We start from the raw sequence: 27,255 nt of genomic DNA on the forward strand, positions 1-27,255 counted from the left end.
GAAGCAGGAAGGGATGCGGTAGCCCAGAAGGTCGACGACGGAGCTCCGCGACCCGCTCGCCGCCGCCCCCCCCCCCGCCCCGCAGCCTCGGCCAACAAAGCCAAAAGTCGCTGGTTGGAAAAGGCCCGGCCGTAGCGACGAAGACCTACAAGCCAGGCGAGTGAAAGGCGAGCGGGGCTCCCGGGGAAGGGGGAGGAAGGAGCTGGAGGGATGCAGGCGGCACGGCGGGTGGGGTGGGGTGGGGAAGAGATGGAGGGACGTCCGGAGGGCGACGGGGTTGGGTGTGTCCCCGGGACGTGAGGCGCTTGCCAGCCACGACGTCCGCCGCGGCTGGAGCCAGTGGAGGGAAATTCGAACCCCGACGATGTCCTTTGGGGCTGGGGGAGAACCGGGGGGGGGCACCGGCGGCCGGGCTGCCTCGTTTGCCGGTGGGGTGTAGCCGGGAAGCCCTCCCCCCCCGCTCCGCCCCCAATGGCGCGGGTGGCAATCCGGATGCCGCCCAAGAGTGATGCCGGGCTCCGGAGACGTCGCAGGGCTGCGCGCCTGTCAGCGGAACGCCCGGTGGTGCCTGGTCCTCTGGCGCTTCCTACGCCGCCTCTGCCCGGCCGAGAGACAGAAGGAAGGCCGGGAGAAGATGGCCCGGCCACGGTTCCGGCCAGGCCTGCGGGCTTCTCGGAGCGAGCGTGCTTGCGATCCCAGAGCGCCTTAAGCCGAGGAAACGTCCTCGTGTGTGTGAACGTGAAACAAAGTTGCCTCCCCCCCCCATGCGAGAACTGAGGTTTTGATCTTGAGCGTGAGAAAGGGATTTATTCACAGATTATATATATATACAGTATATATATAAAGGCCCAGATCGTGTTACTTAGTGTAGTACAGTAAATAGCACTAGAGTAGGCCCGTTGAATCAATTGGAGATGTAATGAGCCCCCCTCCTCCATTGTAAGTCCCATTGATTTTAAAGGACCTGCTCTAGCTGCAACTTCTTGTGTTAAATTAATTCAGCGTGCTTTAGCAGATAAGAGCGATGGACTAGGACTCAGGACCACTGGGTTCAGATCCCTGCTCAGCCATGCTAAACTCACTGAGAGCGTGGCACTATTTCAGTTATCTTGAAAGCCCTATTAAAATCCCTGTAAGTGATTTCTGACTTGAGGGCACATAACATAGTAAAAGCTGCAGTTAGAGTAGCCCATTTAAATAAGTAAAACTCATGGAGGAGATAACTCAATAAATCTCATTGATTCACTAGGCTTACTCTAGTGTAACAATTGCGTGAGGACTGGAGTAGAGAATCATAAAGCTGGCTTGAGGCGTTGCTGGCACAGAGGAAGGACGAAGTGGTGCTCTCCTACTTCCACGTGCAAAAACTAAACCAACCAGCAGTTGCATCTAGTTGAACCACAGACTGAAGACAACATCTGCCATCAGACCTGAAAGCAACTGGCTAACTTAGTGGTGGGAGGAGATGATGTATATATTACATCATCTCCTCCCACCACTAAGTTAGCCAGTTGCTTTCAGATATATACATTGTCCTGGTAGCAGATAATAATTATGATAATAATTTAGCCCTTTAAATATGCAGCTCGAACAATTGGTGCCCCCCCCAGCTCAGAAATGTGATAGGTGGTGGTGGTTTCGTGGGGAGACTAACCAGGAGGTGCTGTGGGCAAAATTAAAGAGAAAAAGAGAAGAGAAAGGGCAAAATACTGTGGCAAAAGATTTATATTCTGGTGGTAATAGAGTTAAATAGGAAAGAAGAAAAACAGATATGAGATGGATTGACTCCATGAAGGAACCCACAGCCATGAGTTTGCAAGAGCTGACCAGGACTGTTGAGGAGCCAATATTTTGGAGGTCACTTACTGGTAGGGTCCCTGAAAGTCAGAGGCGACTTCAGGGTACCTAACAGCAACAGCATACAGTGATAGCGCATGATTAAAAAGGAATGAAACTATTAAGATGTTCATTAAATTGGATGTCATGGTGTGGTAGATTTGGCTGTCAAATGCTAACATTTGTTTCTGGGGCAGAGTTCATATGTCAAGGGACCCCACTGTTCTATGCTGTAAAATATTCGACTTTTGAGATCCTGTCTTTTAAAAAAAGTGTACTTTCGTTATTGCAGGTTAGAAAGGCAATTTCAATGTGTAAAATAGGCTTGTGCTAATGTTTTGTTTCTGTAGGATGGATTATTTATTTGTTACATTTATAATCTGCCTTTCCAGCAGTGAGCTCAAGACAATGTACATGTCTCTTTTTCCCTGCACTTTTCCTTCACAACATCCCTGCGAGCCGGTCAGGCTGAGAGACTGTGAGTGGTCCAAGCCCAGCTAGTGAATTTCGTGGCTTAATGGGGATTTGAATCGGGCCTCTTGAACACTGCCCCAACACCCTTAACCATGACCTCATAATGGCTCTCACATCACGTGTGTGCCTGTTATGGATTTCTTTTGAAGTAGTATAACCATAGTTAACAGAAACTAACACTAGAAACTAAACCCTATTCTGATAAGCATTTTGATTAGCAACTCCAGATAAAAGTTCAGCATCAACTAAAGCATTCTCGGTACAGTATCTAATTCAAATATGAAGTGATATCCAGTTATTAGATATTCGCAGACCTAGATGAGAGTGTAAGAATGTACTAAATCAGTCCTTTCAAGGAACAAATATGTCTATTTAAAAAAAAAAAACATTTTCAGTGCCATAATTTTAATTACAACAGGTGAGGTTTCCCAGAATGCTGGAGAACAGTGTCATTGTAAGTCCACAAACTTCACAAATTGCAGACACCTCATGTGCTCTTGTGTGTATAACTTCCTGAGTGTGTAAGTGACATCCTAAAATGTTTTAAAAAAAAACAGGAAAGGACTGCACATGTGAGAACTGGGTGTCAACTACTTTGGCTGAACTGTTTTTTTTTAAATTAATATTATTTAGTTACAGTCCTACACTGTCTGAATAGTAAGCCTTGATGAATTCAGCAGGTTTTATTTTATAATGATATGTATAAAATTGCTTTTGTGGGGCTTTAATCTTGCACATGAGATCCACTGAACTCAAACAGAGCTAACTTTGAGAATTGTGGTTAGAGGCTTTTCCTTTCTCATACTGTTTAAATTTTGGCAAAACTTTTAAGTCACATACATTTTGTAAAAACAAAAGAGAGACTCTTTGGTCCCTGGACAGAGTTCTAGCTCCTGTCCTTTGAAGATGCCGGCCACAGAGACTTGCAAAATATTAGGAAGAAAAACCTCCAGAACATGGCCAAACAGCCTGAAAAACCCACAACAACCAGTTTTTGGTACCTTAGAACTAACACATGATGGCATAAGACTTTAGGTCCCACTCTTCATCATATGCATAAAGTGTTGTACCATTTGTCAAGTACCTCCTGTATACTGTGGAATGAATGGGGTGTACAGTTTAGAAGTGGGTAAATTGTTGTCTTCTCATGGTTTTCAGACTGCAGCTCCCATCAGCCGTAGCCAACATAGCTAGTGATAAAAGATGTTTGGAGCTGCAGGTCAGCAACATCTGGTATAGCACAATATGTCTACCCCTGATGTTACAGTAGGAGGAGAGAAGAGATTAAGGGGCATGTTGACCATGGTAGTGCTTGGATAGCAAATCTACTATCAAAGCATCATTGGGCAATAGAAGTTCCATATTCATGTGCAGGTTGTTGGTTTTTTACAAATTGTGATTAGGCCACCCATACAAAATATTTTTTTTACAGTTTTACTAAACCAGCCCAGATCCCCCACTCATGATGGCTAGTGACTTGAAAATTTTATTAAGCCAGTTTTCTTCCTTGTGCAATATGTATCATGTGTAATAGAAAAGTTGTCATTGTAAATAGGGAGAAAGAAGAAACTACTTAAGTGTAGCTACAACAAATAATTGATTCGCATTAAATTTCCTTGCTTTGTTTTCCACCGAAATTATCTATTTTAAGATGTGACCTTTTAAGACATTCTAGTATAACACCCTTTCTTGATATCTAGAATGCGACCACCACCACCCATTCCACCCCCATGTCCATCATGTGCAGTGAACATAAACAGAAGAATCTGTCTTGGAATGCATATGTTATGCTGACCTTCCAAAAAGACGCTGTTGCAAGGGTGACGGAAGAACCATCAAATAAGTTCCTTCTGAAAATACAGTCACAGAAAGAGGACATGGGCATGCTAAACTTAATTATACAGCAACATCCACACTGTGAGGAGCAATTATAGGCATATAGGAAGTTATCTTATATCACCAATTAAGTACAAGGTCAAAAGTATTACAGTTGGAATGGGTAGAGGCCTCTTGTGCCTGCACAGCTGTCCTTGTGCTGGCTGACGTCTGATCTTCTGGCACAGCTGGATCTGCAGACATAACTTCTGTGCCATCTTGTTGTCAGCAGACAGAATAACCTAAAAGGGGAAGAGAAAAAGAGGTGTAGGAAGACAGCTTAGTTATGCCGGATCCAAGCTCCTGTCAGCTCAGACTTACAATCTCTTTGCTGTCACAAAGGTCAGGTTAGTCCTAATTAATTCAAGGCAGGATCTTTTCCTAGCCCTAGGGACAAGTAGATGCTAAGAACTGAACTTGGGATGTTCTTCATCAAACATGTGTGCTGAATTGTGGTCTTCCCCAGAACCTATACCAAGCCTATATTTTATTAATCTTGTAATGATGTGCAGATAGCCTAGAAAATGTTTTTTCGCTTCAGAGGAGCTGGGATCTCCTACTATTAAAGACTGTATAAATATACGGACTCATTATATGGAGTAACATTTTATAATTCATATTCCATAATGAGATTGTTGAGATATAAAATTTTAAATAAAAACTATCTTTATAGACAGCTTTAAAAAATACAAAAAGCATTTTAACCCTAACAATTGTAAAAATCTGATCTATGTTAACATCCAGTGTTTATTGATTTGATTTATTTGTTTTATTTATTTGTATCAAGTCATCATGTCTCTCTCTGAAAGTGCCCAATTTTCAGACTTTTGCAGTGTCTGTGGACAGAGGATTCTTGAAAGTTGACTCGGTATAGACAAGAAGACTGTCAAAATAGCATATGGGAGCAGAGAGTTGAATGGGTTAAATTCACCCTTTCAACTGGTTGATATTTAACTTTAGGAGCATCACCTTTTTGTCTTCCCCAGCGTTGTTCAAGTATGAAAGCTGAACAGGGAAGTAAATATGTGTAACAAGGGGCATGAGGCGTCAGTACACTGGGGGCCCTACGTGTTTCAGTCCAACTTCCTCTGAATTAAGCTGAAACATTTATAGGGTATGATGCTGTCTTCGTTGTCCCTACAATAGCAAACTCTTAACAGGATGGGGTTGGGGTTAGGGTTTGTGGATGTAAGCATAGGTCTAATGCAAGCTTGTTACATGTGTACACATCTTGTTGAGGCTTAATGCCTCAATATGGCTTAAGTCATCATATTGTTGTTGTTGTTGTTTAGTTGTGTCGGACTCTTCGTGACCCTATGGACCAGAGCACACCAGGCCCTCCTGTCTTCCACTGCCTCCCGGAGTTGGGTCAAATTCATGTTGGTAGCTTCAATGACACTGTCCAACCATCTCATCCTCTGTCGTCCCCTTCTCCTCTTGCCTTCACACTTTCCTACCATCAGGGTCTTTTCCAGGGAGTCTTCTCATGAGATAGCCAAAGTATTGCAGCCTCAGCTTCAGGATCTGTCCTTCCAGTGAGCACTCAGGGTTGATTTCCTTTAGAATGGATAGATTTGTTCTCCTTGCAGTCCAGGGGACTCTCAAGAGCCTCCTCCAGCACCACAATTCAAAGGCATCAATTCTTCTGCGGTCAGCTTTCTTTATGGTCCAGCTCTCACTTCCATACATCACTACAGGAAAAACCATAGCTTTTGCTATGCTGACTTTTGTTGGCAAGGTTTGTCGTCGCTTTCCTCCCAAGAAGCAGGCGTCTTTTAATTTCGTGGCTGCTGTCCCCATCTGCAGTGATCATGGAGCCTAAGAAAGTAAAATCTGTCACTGCCTCCAGATCTTCCCTTTCGATTTGCCAGGAGGTGATGGGACCAGTGGCCATGATCTTAGGTTTTTTTCTATATTGAGCTCAAGAGAGTTTTTTGCACTCTCCTCTTTCACCCTCATTATGAGGTTCTTTAATTCCTCCTCACTTTCTGCCATCAGAGTGGTATCACCTGCATATCGGAGGTTGTTGATATTTCTTCCGGCAATCTTAATTCTGGTTTGGGATTCCTCTAGTCTGGCCTTTCACATGATGTATTCTGCATACAGTATAAGTTAAATAAGCCGGGGGACAAACTTGTCGTACTCCTTTCCCAATTTTGAACCAATAAGTTGTTCCATATCCAGTTCTAACTGTTGCTTCCTGTCCCACGTATAGGTTTCTCAGGAGATAGATAAGGTGATGAGGCATTCCCATTTCTTTAAGGACCTGACATAGTTTGCTGTGGTCCACACAGTCAAAGGCTTTTGCATAGTCAATGAAGCAGAAGTAGATGTTTTTTCTGGAATTCTCTGGCTTTCTCCATAATCCAGTGCATGTTAGCAATTTGGTCTCCAGTTCCTCTGCCCCTTCGAAATCCAGCTTATACTTCTGGAAGTTCTCGGTCCACATACTGCCTTGGAGGATTTTGAGCATAACCTTGCTAGCGTGTGAAATGAGTTCAATTGTACGGTACTTGGAGCATTCTTTGGCACTGCCCTTCTTTGGGATTAGGATGTAGATTGATCTTTTCCAGACCTCTGGACACTATTGGTTTTTCAAACTTGCTGGTATATTGAATGTAGCACCTTAACAGTGTCATCTTTTAAGATTTTAAATAGTTCCACTGGAATGCCATCAGCTCTACTGGCCTTGTTGTTAGCCAGGCTTTCTAAAGCCCACTTGAATTCACTCTCCAGGATGTCTTGCTCAAGGTCAGCAACCACACTATCTGGGTTGTGTGGGATATCCAAATCTTTCTGGTATAATTCCTCTGTGTATTCTTGCCACCTCTTCTTGATGTCTTCTGCTTCTGTTAGGTCCCTACCATTTTTGTCCTTTATCATGTCCATCTTTGCACAAAATGTTCCTTTAATATCTCCAATTTTCCTGAACAGATCTCTTGTTTTTCCTTTTCTATTATTTTCCTCTTCTTTTTTGCATTGTTCATTTAAGAAGGCCGTCTTGTCTCTCCTTGCTATTCTTTGGAAGTCTGTGTTCAATTTTCTGTAACTTTCCCTATCTCCCTTGCGTTTTGTTTCCCTTCTCTTCTCTGCTATTTCTAAGGCCTCGTTGGACAGCCACTTTGCTTTCTTGCATTTCCTTTTCTTTGGGATGGTTTTTGTTGCTGCTTCCTGTACAATGTTACGAACCTCTATCCAAAGTTCTTCAGGCACTCTGTCCACCAAATCTAGTTCCTTAAATCTTTTCTTCACTTCCACTGTGTATTCATAAGGAGTTTGGTTTAGATTATACCTGACTAACCCAGTGGTTTTTCCTATTCTCTTCAGTTTAAGCGTGAATTTTGCTATGAGAGGCTGATGATCAGAGCCACAATCAGCTCCAGGTCTTGTTTTTGCTGACTGTATAGAGTTGTCATATAGTACGTAGCAAACTCAGTCTCTGAATGGCAGGCTGGGAGAAATGTCAGAATTTCCAAAACTACAAAAATAGTTTAGGTAAAAGAAATTTGAAGGAAATGTATCTGAAAGCAGTGGTAGTGGTAGTGATAGCAGAATGCTGACTAATAGGTTGGGTGAGAAGAAATGAAATGGATTATCCTTGAAAATGGTGTTTTAGGTTGTCTGTAATTCTCAATGGGAGCATTTCACACTGAAATATTCTAAGAATAACTGTTGTCTTGTTCCATTTTCACAGTCATGAATGTATGTAAGAATCACATTATATAATTGCAGGGAAAAAGCAGGAAACCAACCTTTTAAGTTCTCTTTATTTACTCAGACTGTTAAGAAGGAGTCGCTGATCTCTATAAAATGCTTTTAGGGCCCCTCCCCATGTTTTGGTACCCCTTAAATCTAATTTTTTCCTTTATGTTTTAGGACCACTTTTTGTAATCCTTACAAAATAGATTTTTGAGAAAGGGAGTCTTACTGGCCTGAAGAGTTTGGATCACTGAAGGAAAGGAGGAGTTTGCAATGCATGCTTTCAGCCTACGTAGTTTGTGTATTGTAGGAACTGGAGGCAAAGGTCTATTTTACAGCTGACGCCAAGTAGGCATCCTGCTGTGGTGGCAGGTACTTGCTGATAAAAAGATAAGTAGGCTTGCAGTATTCAGTCTGGGCATTGTTGCTTTGGCTGTGGTCTTGTTAACTTCTCTGATTCCACTTTCATTTCTCCTCTAGAAGCAAAGATCAGTGGAATGGGGAGAATAACCATTTCCTAGCAGTTGGTATTTAATTTTGGGGGGAGTTATCTACTACGATTACCTTCAATTGGATGTGTGGGTTTTATTTTTCTCTCTTCTGGTGTGTGTTTTTTAAATGAAGCATTATTTTACAGTAAAACGGCAAGATGCAAATTCTTTTAAATTAAAAAAAACACACAGACATGGTCTTCAATATTCTGTGGCCTGCATTAACTAATTCGTAGTAACACTGATCCCCTCCCACTTCCCTGTCTCTGGGACAAGCTGGAATGTCTTCTTCATTCACAAGTATATAGTGAAAGAGAGATAGAGGAAGTCCTCCAGTTCATACCAACCCCAAGCCATCCCTACCGCATGGGGGTGTTTGAGGGGGTGTCAAGGAATAAGAAATGTGTGATACGATGTTGAATAATAAAGAATTGAGGATCATATCTTAACTACACTGGTCTGAAAAAATTCTGATTCGAACATTTTCTTTCCCTCACATTTTCCATTGGGGGAGCAGAGCCAGGACATGGTGGGCTGGACTGCAGGACTGTTAGAAATGCGAGGAGCCACCTGTAGATATTTGCTCCTGCAAGGACGCAGGTCCACCTGTCCGAGTGCATGTTGCACCTCCAGCTGCTCCTGTCTGGGCAGATGGAGACACAAAACAGTTGGGCTCAAAGCAAAACCAAAGTTGTGTTCCTTCCTGTTCCTTTGCCCTCTATCCACACATGCCATTCTCTTATATGAGCCACGTTTACCCAATAGAGCAGCAAAGTCTCAGGTACCAAAATCGCTAGTTATGGCTCTGCTGCGCTGAAAATAACAATATTTTTGAACCCCTTTTATTATGGCATCACCTTTCTGATGAAGTGGAGTGTAATCCACAAAGGTTTACATCACAATAAATTTGTTTGTTCCATAATAAACTTGCATTGCTGGGTGTAGCCTGATACCCACATAGAGTACCTTCCAGTAATTCAGGCTGTTATCTCCATTTTAAGACTGAGCTTAGCTGCAGACTTTGTAGCCAAAACATCTGGCCTGATTTGGCAACTTACATTTGTAACTCCACACTTTGTGGGTGGGTTTTTTTGTTTTTGCCCTGCCTAATCTGGTGAAAAATTCTGGACGACTCAAAACCTTACACAAATTGTAAAGATGTCACTGACTTGCGGATTTTGCTCTTACTCATGGATCAACATAACTGACTGTTGGAGCTTTCAGTTTGTTTGTTTTTGTATTGTTTTGTTTTCACGAGGATTTTTTTCTGTTCAATTAAAAGTATTTACCAACTGCTTAGATTAAAAAATATCAGTGATGTCCAACAGTAGCATACAATTTATACAATGTACATATATACAATGTATGCAAAATAGAAAATACATAAAACAAACAATATGCAGTATGATCCATAGAGTCCCTTCCAGCTCTGCAGTTCGAAGATGATGAGGATGATGATTTATGTAGTCCAGAGGTAAACAGGCCTTGGAATGTTTCTGTGGATCTGAACCCTCTCAGATCCCCCTTCACCTGGATTTTCTCAAAGAAAAATGGTGAATTGCCATTTTATTTTTCTGGAGACCAGTACTTCCTCTGAAAAAGATATACTGACCCCTGGAAACTTTAAGGGTATCCAGGAGTGGGGAAATATTTTTTTTCATAAATATTGTAATTATTATTGCATTGCACTTTGAGATTCTCATTGGATTTGTTTTTGCTGATTAAAAAAAGAGAGCTGGCTGGATAGCTCAGTCGTTTAGGTATCTGGCTATGGAGCCAGAGGCTGAAAGTTCAGTTTCCCACTGTATCTCCTGTGAGAACAAAGGAGTGGACAGGACTGGCCACCATCTTCTGCAAGAACAAGCAGAGGCTAATGGTACAGACTGCTCATCATACGATACTTATACTGGCAGGTTTACAAGTCATTCTGTTCAGACTACTTTTTCTACTGGATAGCTCAGTGGTTTAGGTCTCTTGACTGCAGAGCTAAATGTTGGGAGTTCAATTCCTCACTGTGCCTCCTTGACAAGGGCTGCACTCAGTGATACATATGGTCCCTTCCAGCTCTGCAGTTGTAAGATGATGATGATTCTCTGTGAATGGTTAGAATGTGTAGTAATAGGAAAAAGAGGGGTGCCAGCATGAGACATTAATCAACCATTTAAAGATAAGTTAGATGTATCTCCTTACTGAGAGAAAGGCAGCCTATAAATAAGACAAATAAATAAATAAACATAGAAAGAAAGAAAGAAAGAAAGAAAGAAAGAAAGAAAGAAAGAAAGAAAGAAAGAAAGAAAAAATAATTTTGGAGTGCTAATTATTAGGTTTATTATGAGAGCAGTACATTTTGTGGAGATGAGGGAAAGCCACATCTTTGCGTTTGGGAGCACACAAGACAACTAGATACCTGACTCCTGATACCCCTCCCCTGCATCTGGCATTTTGAGGTACCTTTCTTTTAAGCCTGGAGCTTATACATCTCCATCATGGCCTGCAACCTGTGATGGACTTTTCATTTAGGAATCTGTCCAATCCCCTTTTAAAGGCATCTAGGCCAGATGCGATCACCACATCCTGTGGCATGGAGTTCCACAGACTAACAACACACTGGGTAAAGAAATATTTTTTGTTTGTTCTCACTCTCCCAACACTCAATTTGAGTGGATGTCCCCTGGTTCTAGTATTGCGTGAGAGGGAAAATAATTTCCCTCTATCCACTTTATTTATTCCCTAAATAATTTTATATGTCTCAACCATGTCCCCCCTCAGGCACCTTTTGACTAAACAGCCCCAAACGCTGTAGCCTTTCCTCATAAGGGAGGTGCCCCAGCCCAGTAATCATAATTTTAATACCTTTTATTGTCTGCTCCCCACCCTTTTGATTACAATGGATCTCGCCAACTGCATAATGGGATTTTAGCAACATTCTGTCCCTCTTGATGTTTGCTTGGGTACAAATCTTTTAATATAAGACATCATATAAATAAACACATTGAAGGATCTGTCCTTCAATAAGTACTGTGATGCTAAGTAAAAACTTCAGTTAACCTGGTTAAGAACAAGTTTTAATTAGAATAACAGTGGATGTATTTTGGCTACAGATGTTCTGGGATAACAGGGAAAGGATGCAGGGCAGGATGCAGGCCTAGAGTGGTCAAAATGACTAGATAGGCGGGGTATAAATACAATAAATAAATAAATAAATAAATAAATAAATAAATAAATAAATAAATAAATAAATAAATAAATAAATAAATAAATAAATAAATAAATAAATAAAATATTGATTGATTGATTTGATTTGATTTGATTTGTATCCCGCCCATCTGGTCTGGTTGTTGTGCTGACAGGACTGTCTCATCTAATAGCATTAGGAGATGAGTAAATGCTACTTGCCTTGGCACCTCCAGTTCAAGAATATGCTGTCAAGTACTGAGAAACTTAGGAAAAGAAGGAGAAGAAAGTGCTCCAATATTGGTGGATGTCTCCTAGTATGAAATTGGATTTAGGTTGCAATATGTGGAAAACGTGAAAATTACTTTCTGCAAATTCTGCAATTTGTAGATAATAAAAGGAACATATGGCTATTCTATTTTCCTCACTGCAATCACCCTGTATATTTTATTTCTCCCCTAGCATTGTCATTTGCAGCCACATGAACATCAGAGGGATAAGCTGTTAGAAAATCCCATTATGCAGTCAGTGGGATCCATTGTAATTAGTTTCCTCCCTCCCTCCCTCCCTCTTGTACCAGCTTTGTTGCTGTTCCAGTTTACTAAAAAAAAGGGGGGGCTCTTCCTGAAATCAAGTTTCTTGCTTCATGACAGTGATTTTTTATATTGGCTCAATTGAACAAACTGCCCATTGGAGATTAATTGCTTTGAACACTACATTCATTGTTATAAAAATACACAGTGAAAGACAAGTTTTTCAATTGATTAATTCCCATTTGCATGTTGCCTGAATTGTCACATGGAAACTAATGTTTGTATTTGTCAGCATGATCTATTAGGCATGGTGGGTAGGTGGGAAACATAAACTATACTGAGCAAATTTGGTTATGCTTGTCCTGTTACAGTATAAAAGATATACTGTACAGGCCAATTCATATGGAAGGAGAGAGTTTGCAAAAGTTATTATCTGAGTAAGGTTGGGTGGTGAGGTAAGCATGCCTTTGTATTTGGAAATAAGAGTTTTATAGATCATATCAGAAACTACAGGGTTAGGTTTTTTTTCAATATTTTGCAATAATCAGTTTCATTGGATGTGTAGGAATTGGGGCCTGAATTTTATGCTCCTGTCATACCTATGAGGAACTGCACTTGTTTGTCAAATAAAAATCTAAAATGGTAGTACTCTTTTCAGTGTCTTCATTGACAAATTTGGAAAGCCGTTGATGCTGAAGCCCTTGCATGAGTCAGATCTAAACTTGAATTGTTGCGCAAAACCAGTCCTAAAAAATGATGATGATGATGATGATGATGATGATGATGATGATGATGATGATGATAATAATAATAATAATAATAATAATAATAATAATAATAATAATAATAATAATAATAATAATAATAATAATAATAATAATAATAATAATAATAATAATAATAATAATAATAATAATAATAATAATATGAAGATGTGGGTGCTATCATAAAGGTTTATGCCAAGTAAAACATGTTGGTCTTTAATAGATCAAAATACAGTGGTGCCTCACTTAACGACAATAATCCGTTCCAGGAAAATCGCCGTTAAGCGAAAACATCTTAATGCGAAAAAACCCCCATTGAAACGCATTGAAACCCCTTCAATGCATTCCAATGGGGTCAAAACTCACCGTCCAGCGAAGATCCTCCATAGGGCAGCCATTTTCGCTGCCTGTCTTGCGAGGAATCCATCCCAGAAAACAGTGGGGAGCCATTTTGTTTACCCAGAAGCCATTTTGAAACCGCCGGTCAGCTGCTTAAAAAACGTCGTTTTGTGAAGAATCGGTTCCCGAAGCAGGGAACCAATCATCGCAAAGCGGAAAAAACCCATTTAGACCATCGTTTTGTGATCGCAATTGCAATCGCAAAAAGATCATCATAATGCGGTTTCGTCGTAATGCGGCGCAATCGTAAAGTGAGGCGCCACTGTACTGTAATTTTTTTTGTTTTTCTGCAAAAGAGTACAAACTACATTCAGAAGTCATTGTCAACATCCCATCCTGAAATTTGTGTACACTGTGTGTTGACAAACACACTGTAATAAATCTTGTTAATCTTAAAAAGTGTCCTATGACTTCTCTTTCACTCCTTTAGCCCCTTGTGAAGGTTACTCTGGAAAGGAATATACCATTTCTGTTCCTTGCTCTGAAGAGTTTGTCATCTCTTACTGACAGGACTTGACTTCGATGACTGGCTCGGTCTATATTGCTCTGATCCCCCAAATGAACTTGCCTTGAGGCAGGCAAAATGAGCTCATCTCGCAGATTTGATCAGCATCAGTGGGGAGCCAGCTATGTGAGCAGAATCAGTTTGTATCAGAGCATGCAATTTAATGTTGAGCTGTGAACAGCGCCCTTTTCAGCAGCAAGTAATTGAATTCTGAAATTACCATTAAAGATACAATTCCAGACATTTCAGGGGGAATCACACAAAACTCCTATATAATTTAAAACATTGATAGATGGATTTCCATTTTGCTTTGAATGGTGATGTTGTTAATCTAAGTACGTATCTAATGTTACTTCCCCTTGTGAGTTCATTTTTCATGGACCTTTTGTATCCTAGCACAGCAGTCCTAAATAGGCCTGCTCAGAAATGTCTGAATGAATTTGGTAGGGCATATAGCATGTAAGTGAGAAGAGGATTGCAGGCTCAGTTGGCAAAAGAGACATGAGGAAGCTGGGGGTTCTGTTATACCCCCAGTGTTTGTCAAGCGACTTAGCAGCCCTTGGCTTTTTTGTGCTGTGGACAGAGGGACAGAGGTTAAACTGGATTGTGGCAAACTCAGATTCAAATCCCTGATTGCTTACCAGGAATATGAGCAATTTACAGTTACAATTACAATTACATTTGTGTGCACACATGAGCATTTCTCGAGGACCAACAATGTTATACATTGTTGTAGTTTTTTCGGGCTGTTTGGCCGTGTTCTGGAGGTTTTTCTTCCTAACGTTTCACCAATCTCTGTGGCCGGTGAGCATCTTCAGAGCACACAGAGGACAATCCCACTCAACAATCCCACATACTACACCAGAACACAGATAGAGTTCTAGCTCCTGTCCTCTGAAGATGCCGGCCACAGAGAGTGGCAAAACATTAGGAAGAAAAACCCGCAGAACACGGCCAAACAGCCCCAAAAACATACAACAACCATCAGATCCTGATTACACATTGCTGATTGAAATAAATGTGTGTAGGCCTTTGTGATATAAAACTATATAGCTATGTCCTGTCTTGTAAAATTTAATAAGACTGATGTCTTGCGAAACAAGTCTTTTAAGTCAGGGGTTGGGTCATGTGACTCTCTAGAAATATTTGGACTGCTGCTTCCAAAATATCACTATTAGCTATGCTGGCTAACTAAGGTTTATGGGAATTATCCACCACAAACATCTGGAAGGCCACAATGTAACCCATCCCCAGTGTAAGTCTTTTTATTATGAAATTCTGTTTTAGAATTCTGTAATGCTTTTACAGTGTGCCATTTTAACACAGAATTCATTTTGTCTTCCACCATATGGAAAGATTTAGATCATCATCATCTTTTAAACCTTGTACATGTTACAATATTTACAGAGCATTGCACATTTTCTCAGGAATCTGAGGTTCCTGATCTGCTTTTCAAAAGTTCTGTGCCTTCATGTGTTGAATGCTTGTTTCATGTGAAACGCCAAATGGATAATTCTGAGAGTCTATTTAATGGCAGAATGACAATAACAGAGAATTCTTGACTTAATTTGAACTGGTTTGTTTATATGCAAACTCTCCAATCTGAAAGCTGGCTGACATTGCACGAGGATGTTTAATAATTAGAATCAAATCGTGCTGATGTGTTTTGTTGCACATTAAAAATCTGAACTGTATATAAAGAATGAAGAAGACAGAAAAAGAAAAATACAGTTTAAGATAACCTTGTTTTTTCATGGATAATGGGATTGACATAATGTTGCCAAAAGTTCAGATGATGGGGGTGTCAGTGATTGAAGAGGAAAACGAGCCAGACGTCTTTGAGGAGAAAGACAGAATGCAAACATAGAAGGCTCCGTGGGTTGAGGTAAATAAGAAAAGCAGAATCAAGTTACCCAAGGGGTGGAGCTAAACCAGCTCTTAGGGGAAAAGGAAGCAGCAGAGATCAGCTGGCACAGAGAAAAATCTGAGAGGACACTTGACTGGGTGAGCCTTATGAACCTCTGAAATAGATTATTCGTTTGTCTGTTACAGATCTTTCCAGAGCAATACATACTGTTCTCTCACTCCAGCATGGCTTCCAGGAATGGCAGCGATCAAACAGACAGCAGGAGACCGGAGGGAGGGAGACCATCGGTGGAAATGGCATCAGGTGAAAAGTTGGAGATCATCTACACCTCTTGTTTGTTTGCTTTGACTGTTGTTTACCTTTGGAAAAGAAAGGAGAGATACGTATGGCCTGTCAGCCAGAGTTTAGCCAAGCTTAATTTGCAAGCCTTTCCTAATCAGTCATGTTGATACCTTTTGCTGATAGAAATAATTTGGATGATTTTGGTTTTTTTTGCTGTGCATACTTAACTGGAAGTAAACCCATTTCACAAAGTGGGACATGCCTAGGATTGGGCTGTGGTTTGATTTCTTTTTGCTCTTTTGTTTATGAGATTTTTTAAAATTGCCCTTTTTTTTCCAATAGATGGAACACTGTTAGCTAGAGGATGCTTGACTTAGTTGAGTCAGTTATTTGTGCCATTTGGATCGTTAAAGAATCCACTGAATGTTTCTTTAGTTTGATTTGTTGTTTGTATGCTGGTTGAATAGCTCTCATGACTCTTATCTTATGAACTATCTATTTTAGAATTTATACTTTTATTTGTTTTTAATTCTATGGGAACCAGTCTAGGACCCCTTGTGAATGAAAGGAGGCTTATAAACTCAGGTTTAACTCAGTTCAGCTAAATGCTTAAAGCATTTTCCACGAGGGGCTTTTGGCAAATCTTTTCTATCTGTAGTACCACTGTGCACCAGAACTTTGAAAGTTATATCTAAAAAGTAATCCATGACAGTTACAATCCCAGCACCCCCAAAATATATTTATGGCATTTTAAAAAAGAATAACTAGTTGCTTACAACTTTTTTGAAAGTATCTAAAATTAATTTTTTTAAAATTTAGTAGCTGCAAGCCTGTAACAAAAATAAAGCACTCCCTTCCCACCCACCTCATTGTTCTTTAATACCCACAATAAACAGAGCAGGAGACAATATTGAACTATGTGCTATTTTCTCTCCACCATTTACTGAGACCATATTTTTATAACTACAACAATAATTGAAATTTATAATTATTCCATAAAAGGACTGACATTGTTGTTCTTGAGTCGTAATCATAGGGTCAAATCCTGTTGTTTAATGTAGAGTAATTAATCACTTTTAAGTTAAGATAGTTTTAAATTTTACCTGCTTTCAATTATTCAGTTCTTTTTTAATTAGTGTATAGTTTAATTGTTTTTAAGTGTTTAACTTATTACATATTTCATTCTATTCTTTTATTATTGTGGACTGCCTTAGATCCCTTTATAGGGAGACAGGCAGCCTATAAATAAAACAAAGAAATAAAATAGTAAGTCACAACTAGAGTAGGAACACTGAATCTGTGGCAAATCACTGAATCACTCAGTTCCTCTGTAAATTCCATTGATTTAATAGGCCTACTCTCATTGTGACTTACTGTGCTGAGCAACAAGATTTCAGCCATAATATATTATAGCAATATCTTTGTTATTGAAAAAAAACCAATTCACTAAAAGTAATGGCGTAGTTATAACTAGTTTCTTCAAAGGTCTACATATCTCTTCCTAGCTAGCCTTAAGTAAGGTTTGGACACATGTAGGAGTCTGGATATCTAATTAATGCCTGCATAATAGCACTAGATTGTTGTGCTGTAATTGCTATTTTACAGATGGGGAAAACAGGCATCCTTCTTTTTACAATGTAATGGCAAAAAAGTCAGTGATAACAATTTATGACAATTTGTACTTATCTAAGCATTTATCTAAGCATTATGATTATGGAAACGTCAATATAAGATTATACTCTCAATGAATGACTATGGTTCATGCAGAGTTTATATACTGTACTGTGACTGCTATAGCCCTCATACAATCCTAGAGTGGGTAACTTGCAGGAGCCCAAATGTAGTCTCTTGGCTTCTAAATTCCCCTTGGGTTTTCTAAGTAATATGGGATAGATTTTGCCATGTTTTGAGATACCCTTCTCCCCACATGCCCCCAAATTATTAGTTCTTTGGAAAAGCTTTTAGCAACTAGAGTATACAAGGCAGATTTTCCATTGAACCACTCTGTTCGGATGAGAAGAGCATCGGCACAAGGAACTTGGGAGTAGGTGCTGCCCTTCCAAGGATGAGCTTGTACAGCTCTTGGATTTCTCGAGGTTACTCAACCCAATCTAACCTTGCCACCACCCAAAAACAAAACAAAACAAAAACCAAGTTTGCCCAATATAAAGAATCAATTTAGTGTAAGCAGCCAAAATCAAACTTCATGAAAAATGTTGAAATTGTTTTGACCAAAGTTTTTGTCAACTGGTGTTCGAAAAACAAAAAAAGCTAGATAAATAAAGGCAGAAATCCTGTTGCTTAGCATAATGAATCGCAACTAGAGTAAACTTATTTAATCAGTGGGAATTTGATGAGTCAACTTTTCCATTAGCTCCATTGATTCAAGAGGCGTCTTCTAGTTGTGGCTTACTACTCTGAGGAACAGGATTTTTACCAAAGTGTAACTACATTCTTCTCAACTTCCATAAACCACATCTTAAAATAGAAAATAGCCTACATAATTTCAAATAGGAATCTAGGTTATGGAAACTTTTTAAAACTATTTTTTGAACTACGAGCGCAAAATTCCCCAGCCAAGATGGCTAAGGTTGCAGTTTTGCTCTGCAATCCTATGCAACAAAATGACGTTATATAAGCATATTGCTTCTAATCAGCCTTATGTGATAAAATCAAACTCATAAGCTTCTACATTAATTAGTAAAACACAGTAAAGAAGTTTACTATCCACACATTCTGAAACTGTTGCAAGAATGTGAAGGAATAAAGGAAGAATCCAGTTCAATCGCCAACACCTGTCTCTGCTGTGAAACATTACACACATGTAATTTTTTCACCTGTTGAATTTGTAAATGAGTCACCATATCTTTGCTCATAATATTTTGGCAATCTGTGTGACTCACACATGTAAAAGTTAAGATGGATTTATATCTCTGTATCTCAGTAGTATCTATACCCAACCTGAAAAAAAACGTGGTTATGTCAGGTACTACATAAAAAATAATAGTTCATTGGCTGCCTTTTCCTAGCTGAAGAATCCGTATAACAGCCCTTCTATTGCCTGTCTGTTTTACAACAGCATGACTCTGGAATTAGTTCTTTTTCCAGGCCCAGTTTACAGTTAAGCCCTACATAACTTGGTTCTAGTTGTGTGAAAGACTGTATCTCCATATGTCAGGCAAAAATAAATGAATAATGAAAAAAATTAAGACAATAACGTTGTGGCACCTTAAAGAATAAGTGCTATATTTTAATGTGAGCTTTCATGGATAAGTCCACTTCTTCAGTCATCTAGCCTTAAAGCTAGTCCAGTATCTAAAACCTCTACATTTTTGAAACTCCTTTTGTCTCTAAATGTTCTCTGTTCATAAATGAGTCAGTTTGCTTTACCCAGGATGGAGATAATCCTGAGTTTTCAGCTGAATTTTCCATTTTTAAATTGGGAATCAGCAATCACACTATCTGTGACAGCCTCATTTACACATTTGCAGATTGAGACCTTGTAAATTCCACCACATCTGTCTCCCTCTCTTTTGGCTACTGTGTATGATCTTGTTTAATGGGAGAGATCTGGAAATCCTGAAAATATGCACATGTTTTATAACATTTTGGTTGGCCTAGGAGTTATGCTAATTTAGATTCTGGAATTTGCCAAAATACTTTTAGGTCTAAATCCATCTGCTGATGCCAAACAGAGTACACTTACTGAATCACTGGGATGCATGTAAATGTTTACTTATAATTTAGGAACAAATATGATGGATCTACTCTAATTGGGGCTAACAATTAGACGTTAAGCTGTGATGCTGTGTGTTACATACAGCACTGATGTTACCTGTCTGTCATGGGTTTGGAGGGAAAGTTCCATCCTATGGGGAGTGGAAGGCGGGACATCAGGAGGAGGGGCTGTACTGTATAAATATGTGAAGCGTGTGTGGAGAGTTTATGAGATGCTGAGAGACACTGGGATGTGAAGACAAAGCAGCAGCTGGGAAGAAGAAGCTGGTGTGGGAGTCTGTGTGTCAGACAGGGTACTTCTGTGTGTCAGAGTACCAACCTGATAGGTTCAGGTGTCTGTTGGTTAGCCAGAACTGATGGGTTCAGGGTCTGTGCTTCAAGTTAAGGGTTCTGTGTGAACCAAACTGTATGCTTGTATGAGTGAGAATAAGCCACGTTACTTTATGTTATTCACCTGATTGTTTATTTTTCCCTGTGTGTATTTAAAATAAACCTTATTCTTTTTATTGTTTAAAATCCATCCCTGGTCTGTGTGACTTCTTACAGGGAATGGTTGGTGGCAGCTTAGTGTAACTGTGTGACATATCCCAGTAGGTCTGGGTTTGTCACATTGATTGGTGTCCAGCGTGTGGGATACGACTGGTCCAGTTGTCCAGCGGTCCAGCAAAGCCTTGGCAAGTGTGCCCAGAGCAAGGGGGGTCTAGTCAGGGACAGTCTGAGGCGCGTAGGTAATCTTCTAGGTGTACCTCACGGGGAGGTGCGCTAGTGGAAGAACGTGCCAACTGGGGAGACTTAGATTAAGGTGCTCTGAGGCAGCCTAGTTTTGGCGGGAAAAAGCTGAGGCAAAACTGCGTAGTAACAGTGAGCTAGCTTGCCAGCTGAGAGGCCCAGCAGAGGGGGGCAGGCTCTGACTCGATACTGTTGCAAGTTAGTGCTGAAGAACAGCAGCAATCTCTAGGGAGAGCTGGTTCTGAGGCAAGAAGGAAAAAAGTGGTCGTTTTATTTTGAGGCTTGACTTTTAAAGCAGCCTGTTCTGAGGGGGGGATTATGCCCTTGACTCGAAGCCAGATGGCCGAAATGAGTGAAGTGAAAGACCCCCAGATTGACCAAGGTTCTGAGGATGAATTTGGCTCAGTGCAAGGTGACAGCACAGGAGAGCAGAACCCAGAACTTAGAAAATTGCTCATAGCCCAACAGCATGAACTGAGGATGAGGCAATTTGAGATGGAGGAAAGGGAAAGAGAAGAAAGGGAAAGGGAGAAACAACGGCAATTTGAACTAGAGAGAGAGAGAGAGAAAATTGCTCTGGAAAAAGAAAGGATGGCGTTTGAATTAAGAAAACTGGAGCTGATGAATCAGAACAATAATAATAATAGGGATTCTGAGGGAGGCCAACTGTCTAAGGCTGACCTGAAGAAATTCCCTGTGTACCACAAGGGAGATTGTCCTGAGGTGTTCTTTTCCTTAGTGGAAAGAGCGTTTGTGGACTTCTCAGTGAGGGAAACTGAGAAGATGACCATCATGCGGTCTTTAATCAGTGGTAGCCTGGCTGAGGTTTATGCCGAGATGCCTGAGGAACTGATGAAAGATTTTGCAGAGTTTAAAAAACTGGTGTTTGCAAGACATGGGATAAATGCGGAGCAGCTGAGACAAAGATTCAGGTCCCTCACCAAAAAGCCAGAGCAGACTTTTACCCAAGTGGGGGCCCAATTGGTGAGGCTGCTTGAGAAATGGCTATCGCAGGAAGGGACAGAGACCTATGAGCAGCTTAAAGACTTGATAGCACTGGAACAGTTCTATTCAGTCCTGCATGGGGAATTGAAATTCCAGGTGAGGGAAAGGAAACCGAGGTCTGTGGCAGCAGCCGCAGAGATCGCAGATTTTATTTCCCAAATAAGAAAGCCCTTGGGTGAGGGGAAATCTGTAGGTAAACCCAAAGAAACCTACAGCAAGTACTCTCAGGGACCAGGGAAAAGCCAGCAAGGGGGAGGGGCCCATGGTGAAGGGAAGCCCTCAGACATGAAACCAAGACCTCAGATTTTGGAGGGAAAACCAAAACAAGATGAGAGAGAATCAAAATACACCAGAAAATGTTATTTCTGTCAGGGAAAGGGTCATCTAATCTCAGAGTGTGAGAAATTGAAGCAGCTAAAAGGAATGGTGCCTCAGAATTCTAGTGGGACCAAGCCAAAAGCTGTGTTCTGTGTCCAGAAGGAGCAAAGCTCAGTGTCCCTGAGGGAGCCTGTTGCCATGGCTACTCAGTCTGGAACAGCTACCTCTGCTGATCAGGCTGAGGAAAATGGTCCTCTTGTGGAGGTAAAGCGCTGCTTGCTGATAAAAACAGATTCTCAGTTGTTTGAGACAGCAGGGGTGGACGTAGGAATACTTGACCGTCAGTATAGGGGGCTGCGGGACACTTGTTCCCAGGTAACCCTGTGCCATCCAGATATTATTCCTGGGGAGTTTATAATCCCAAATGAGAGCATGAAGGTGGCAGGGATTGAGGGGCAGGTAATCTCTCTGCCAGTAGCAGAGATACCTGTCAACTTTCAAGGCTGGAGGGGAGTTTGGAGGCTAGCGATTTCATCGACTCTGCCAGCAGCCGTGCTCGTGGGAAATGACCTGGCTGAACATGTGAAACGGGTGCTAGTGATTACACGCTCACAAGCCACCACGGGGACAGTTCAGGGGGGTAATGATGAGCCAGAGACGGAAGCAGAGGGGAGTTCAGAAGCTGTGGTGGAAACCTTAACCACAGACAGCAGATTTGGACAGGAGCAAAAGGCAGACGCCACTCTCCAAAAGTGTTTTGAACAGGTGACTGACGCCCAGCTAACACCTGAAACCCCAGTGAGATTTCTGGAGAAAAAGGGGATTTTATATAGAGAAACCCTGAGGAATATCTCAAAAGGGGGAGATGGGATCAGAAGTCAGCTGGTGGTACCTGAAAAGTATCGCCCCATGATCTTACAAAGGGGTCACTCTGACATGTTTGCTGCACACTTAGGGGTGAACAAAACACAGCAGAGAATCACACAGAATTTCTACTGGCCTCACATAGGGAAGCAGATCAGGGAGTTCTGTAAACAATGTGATGTGTGTCAAAGGCAGGGGAATAACCGCGACAGGACCAAAGCAAAGTTGTGCCCTTTGCCTGTGATTGACACTCCGTTCAAATGCATAGGGGTGGATATTGTGGGACCTTTGCCCAAGGCCACAAAGAGGGGGAACAGGTTCATTCTAACAATTGTGGACCATGCCACAAGGTATCCTGAAGCCATACCCTTGACTAATATTGAAACTAACACAGTGGCCGATGCTTTGGTGGGGTATATGTCCAGGATGGGATTTGCCTCAGAGATAATCACAGATTTGGGCGCATCGTTCACATCAAAGCTCATGAAACGCTTATGGCAGATCTGTGGAATTAAGCACAAGGAAACCACTGCTTATCATCCTGAAAGTAATGGGTTAACTGAGAAGTTCAATGGGACTCTAATGCGCATGATTAGGGCTTACTTGGCAGAGAATCCAAACAATTGGGACCAGAAGCTGCAATCCCTTTTGTTTGCTTATCGATCAGTGCCACAAGCCAGTACCGGGTTCAGTCCATTTGAACTTTTATTTGGGAGAAGGGTGAAAGGGCCCCTTGATTTGATCAAACAAAATTGGGAGCAGATCACCCAGGATGACCCACAAGACGTTGTGACATACATAGACACCTTGATGAATGACCTAAGGAGAAATCTAGAGCTGGCAGCAGAAAACCTGCAAGCTCAGAAGGTCAGACAGAAAACATGGTATGATCACAAAGCTAGAGAGAGGCACTTTGACCCAGGGGAGGAAGTGCTTTGGCTTAGGCCCTGCAGAGAGAACAAACTGCAGCTCAAATGGGCAGGACCATATAGGGTCATTTCCAAGATGTCAGACCTGAACTACCTAATAGAGCAGGAGGAGAACCAAGCAAGGAGGGTGGTTCATGTGAATGCCCTAAAACCCTACTACCGAGGGGAACAGAGGGTTTTATTCGCGATAAAAGCAGCTGAGAGTGAGGAAGCTGAATTACCCTTCTGGGAGGGTAGAGGGGAAGTAAAATACAACCCAGAGGAGGTAAAGATCAGTCCTGCACTCACCCAAGACCAGCAGCAAGAACTAAAAATGCTGCTTAGCAAATATCAACAGGTGTTTTCCAACAAGCCGGGGATAGTGAAGGGAGTGATGCATCGGATCCACACAGGGGATGCACCCCCGCAGGCAGTATCCCCATACCGAGTAACGGGACCCTATAGGGACAAGGTGCGGAAGGAGCTGGACGAAATGCTGAGGGAGAACATAATCGTCCCCTCTTCTAGTCCTTGGTCCTCTCCGATAGTCCTTGTGGACAAGCCTGATGGGAGCATTAGGTTTTGTGTCGATTACAGGAAATTAAACCGTGTAACCACTCCTGATGCCTACCCAATGCCCAGGCTAGACAACCTGATTGAAACCATAGGGGGTTGTCGGTTCATCTCATCATTGGACCTGGTAAAGGGATATTGGCAATTAAGAATTGATCCCAGGGATCAAGAAAAAACTGCCTTTTGCAGCCCTTTTGGTCTCTATGAGTTTCAAGTCCTGAGCTTTGGTCTCAGAAATGCACCAGCCACATTCCAAAGGCTGATGGACCAGACCTTAGCAGGGCTCAGTGACTTTACAGTGGCCTACATTGACGACATAGGGATCTTCAGTAATACCTGGGAAGATCACCTGATGCACCTGGAGTTAGTGCTGCAGAGGTTAAGTGCAGCAGGGCTAACAGTAAAGGCCAGCAAGTGTCAGCTGGGTAGCCCAGAAATAAAATACTTGGGTCACATGGTAGGGGGAGGAGTGATAAAACCCCTGGAGGCCAAAATAGAAGCAGTTCGGGATTGGCCTAGACCCAACACCAAGAAAAAAGTCAAATCATTTCTTGGGTTGGTGGGCTACTACAGAAAGTTCATCCCGAGGTTTAGCGAGATTGCGGCTCCGCTGACCGATCTGACGAGGAAGAAGGCTGATGACCGCATCCCGTGGACCAGCGACTGTGAGGCGGCGTTCCAGAGGTTGAAGGAGGCGTTAATCAACTATCCTGTCCTGCGTGCTCCAGACTTCGACCGGGAGTTCATCATCTACACCGATGCGTCTAACAGCGGGGTAGGAGCAGTTCTGTGCCAGGAGGATGAGAATGGTGACCAGCATCCAGTGTCCTACCTGAGTAGGAAACTTCAAAAAGGTGAGAGACATTTGGCAACCGTGGAGAAGGAGTGTTTGGCCATAGTCTACGCGATCCAGAAGGCCAAGCCTTACATCTGGGGAAGACATTTTATTCTGTGTACTGACCATTCACCATTGCAATGGTTAAAGACAATGAAAACCCACAATAGTAAACTTATGAGGTGGGCTTTAAACCTACAGGACTATGACTTCGAAGTGAAGGTGGTCAGAGGGTCAGTGAACTGTGTTGCTGACGCCTTATCAAGAAGACCTGAAGAATGAAGACGGCGAAAGAAACATGGACTATGTGTATATAATGATGACAAAAAGTAAAATGTACCTGTTTTTGAATTGGTTTGTATGAATAAAGGTAAATGGATGTATTGTATATGGTAAATGTTTAAATGCCTATTTGCTATGGTTTAACTTAGAATGTAAGTATAAGTAAGTATAATATGGTATGTATAACTGTTTTGTGTATTTTATTCAGGTTGTTTTTTGGTGAAAAGCACGTTAGCTTTCCCCCTACAAAACAACTTATAAAGAGGGGAGGTGTTACATACAGCACTGATGTTACCTGTCTGTCATGGGTTTGGAGGGAAAGTTCCATCCTATGGGGAGTGGAAGGCGGGACATCAGGAGGAGGGGCTGTACTGTATAAATATGTGAAGCGTGTGTGGAGAGTTTATGAGATGCTGAGAGACACTGGGATGTGAAGACAAAGCAGCAGCTGGGAAGAAGAAGCTGGTGTGGGAGTCTGTGTGTCAGACAGGGTACTTCTGTGTGTCAGAGTACCAACCTGATAGGTTCAGGTGTCTGTTGGTTAGCCAGAACTGATGGGTTCAGGGTCTGTGCTTCAAGTTAAGGGTTCTGTGTGAACCAAACTGTATGCTTGTATGAGTGAGAATAAGCCACGTTACTTTATGCTATTCACCTGATTGTTTATTTTTCCCTGTGTGTATTTAAAATAAACCTTATTCTTTTTATTGTTTAAAATCCATCCCTGGTCTGTGTGACTTCTTACAGGGAATGGTTGGTGGCAGCTTAGTGTAACTGTGTGACATATCCCAGTAGGTCTGGGTTTGTCACACTGTGCACCCTTTCTGCACTGAACACAATAGAAGCTACTTCTGATTAGTTGTACTACAGTGGTGCCCCACACCACGACGATCATCTGTTCCCCTGAAATCGCTGTTAAGCGAAAACATTGTCCAGCTAAAACAGTTTCCCCATTGGAATGCATTGAAACCCATTTAATGCATTCCAATGGGGAAATTACCTTGTCGTCCAGCGAAGATCGCCCATAAGGGAAGCCATTTTCCGAGCGCCGATCAGCTGTTAAAATAGCTGCCCTGCGAAGCATGGGTCCGGAAAACACAGGGCAGCCAATTTGCGGAGACGGAAAACATTGTTGTCTTGTGAACAAACGGTTCTCGAAGTACGGACCTAATCGTTGTCAAGTGAAAATTCCCCGCAGGAAACATTGTTTTGCGATCGCTATAGTGATCGCAAAAAAGTCACCGTCCTGCAGATTTGTCATACAGCGGAGTCATCATCTAGCGAGGTACCGCTATATAAGTGTTCATTGCCTTTTACTTATTCGAACCCTATACATATGCCCTTTAAAAAACAATTCTAACACAGTTTGATTTTTTGTTTGCTTTTATATGCATTTGTATTCAGAATTGTATGTAATTAAACATACAACAGCCAAAAAAGACAACTTAATAAAGTGGGGAGGCTATTGTTGACCTCTTTAGCAAATGTTGACTGGAAGTTCTGAGCCCAAACAGTTCTTCTCTGAGTTGGTATTAAGCCCCTATGGAAAGTATTTAAACAGTACAATAGCATAGTAGTTATAAATGTTGTGTTTGTATGTACAAGCATTTCACTGGTCACAAATTCACTGGTCACAAATCAGTGGGGCTTATTTATTCTTGGTGTAGTTTTGGCAGTACATAGATGACCTTTTAAAGAAAAATATTAGTAATGTTCATGTGCATATTCATATTATACTACATTTATATGCCATTTTTGTACAAGGCTGGTCAAGATGATGGACTGCTCAATAATAAAACAAATAGTAGTTACAGCTGACTGGCTAATAAAGGAGGCATTGGGTGCTCATCAGGAGCTAGTAGACAGGGAAATGGTTGGATCTGAACAGTTATTGGAAGTGTTTGTACTGTAAAATTGCAAATTAGTGATTAACAATACTTTGTGGATGTTGTAGTGTGTGGAAGAGTTTTCATATAATCACAGATGTTCAGATAGTAACCCAGAGAGCAACAATATGTTAGTCCCAATAGTAGTACTGTACTAACATCTGTCACTATGGGAAAATTATTAATGTTTGTGAAATCAGGTATAACAAATGGGAAAATGA

The 27,255-nt window shown here is 41.4% G+C and overlaps 1 protein-coding gene across 2 annotated transcripts in view; it reads left to right on the forward strand.

The window, feature by feature from the left end:
* The first annotated feature begins 15 nt into the window (after window positions 1–15).
* Window positions 16–27,255, forward strand: part of BAK1 (BCL2 antagonist/killer 1) — a 50,688-nt gene continuing 23,448 nt past the window's right edge. For both annotated transcript variants that reach the window (XR_013544826.1, XM_072997426.2), the window contains exons 1-2: window positions 16–156; window positions 15,803–15,920. Coding sequence is in view for 1 of the 2 variants with exons in the window: in XM_072997426.2 (XP_072853527.2) it covers window positions 15,842–15,920 (79 nt within the window). In the remaining variant the exon portion in view is untranslated. The remainder of the gene's footprint in view (window positions 157–15,802; window positions 15,921–27,255) is intronic.

This window comes from Pogona vitticeps, chromosome 4 (assembly GCF_051106095.1).
Source record: "Pogona vitticeps strain Pit_001003342236 chromosome 4, PviZW2.1, whole genome shotgun sequence".
In the NCBI taxonomy this organism is placed as follows: Eukaryota; Metazoa; Chordata; class Lepidosauria; order Squamata; family Agamidae; genus Pogona; species Pogona vitticeps.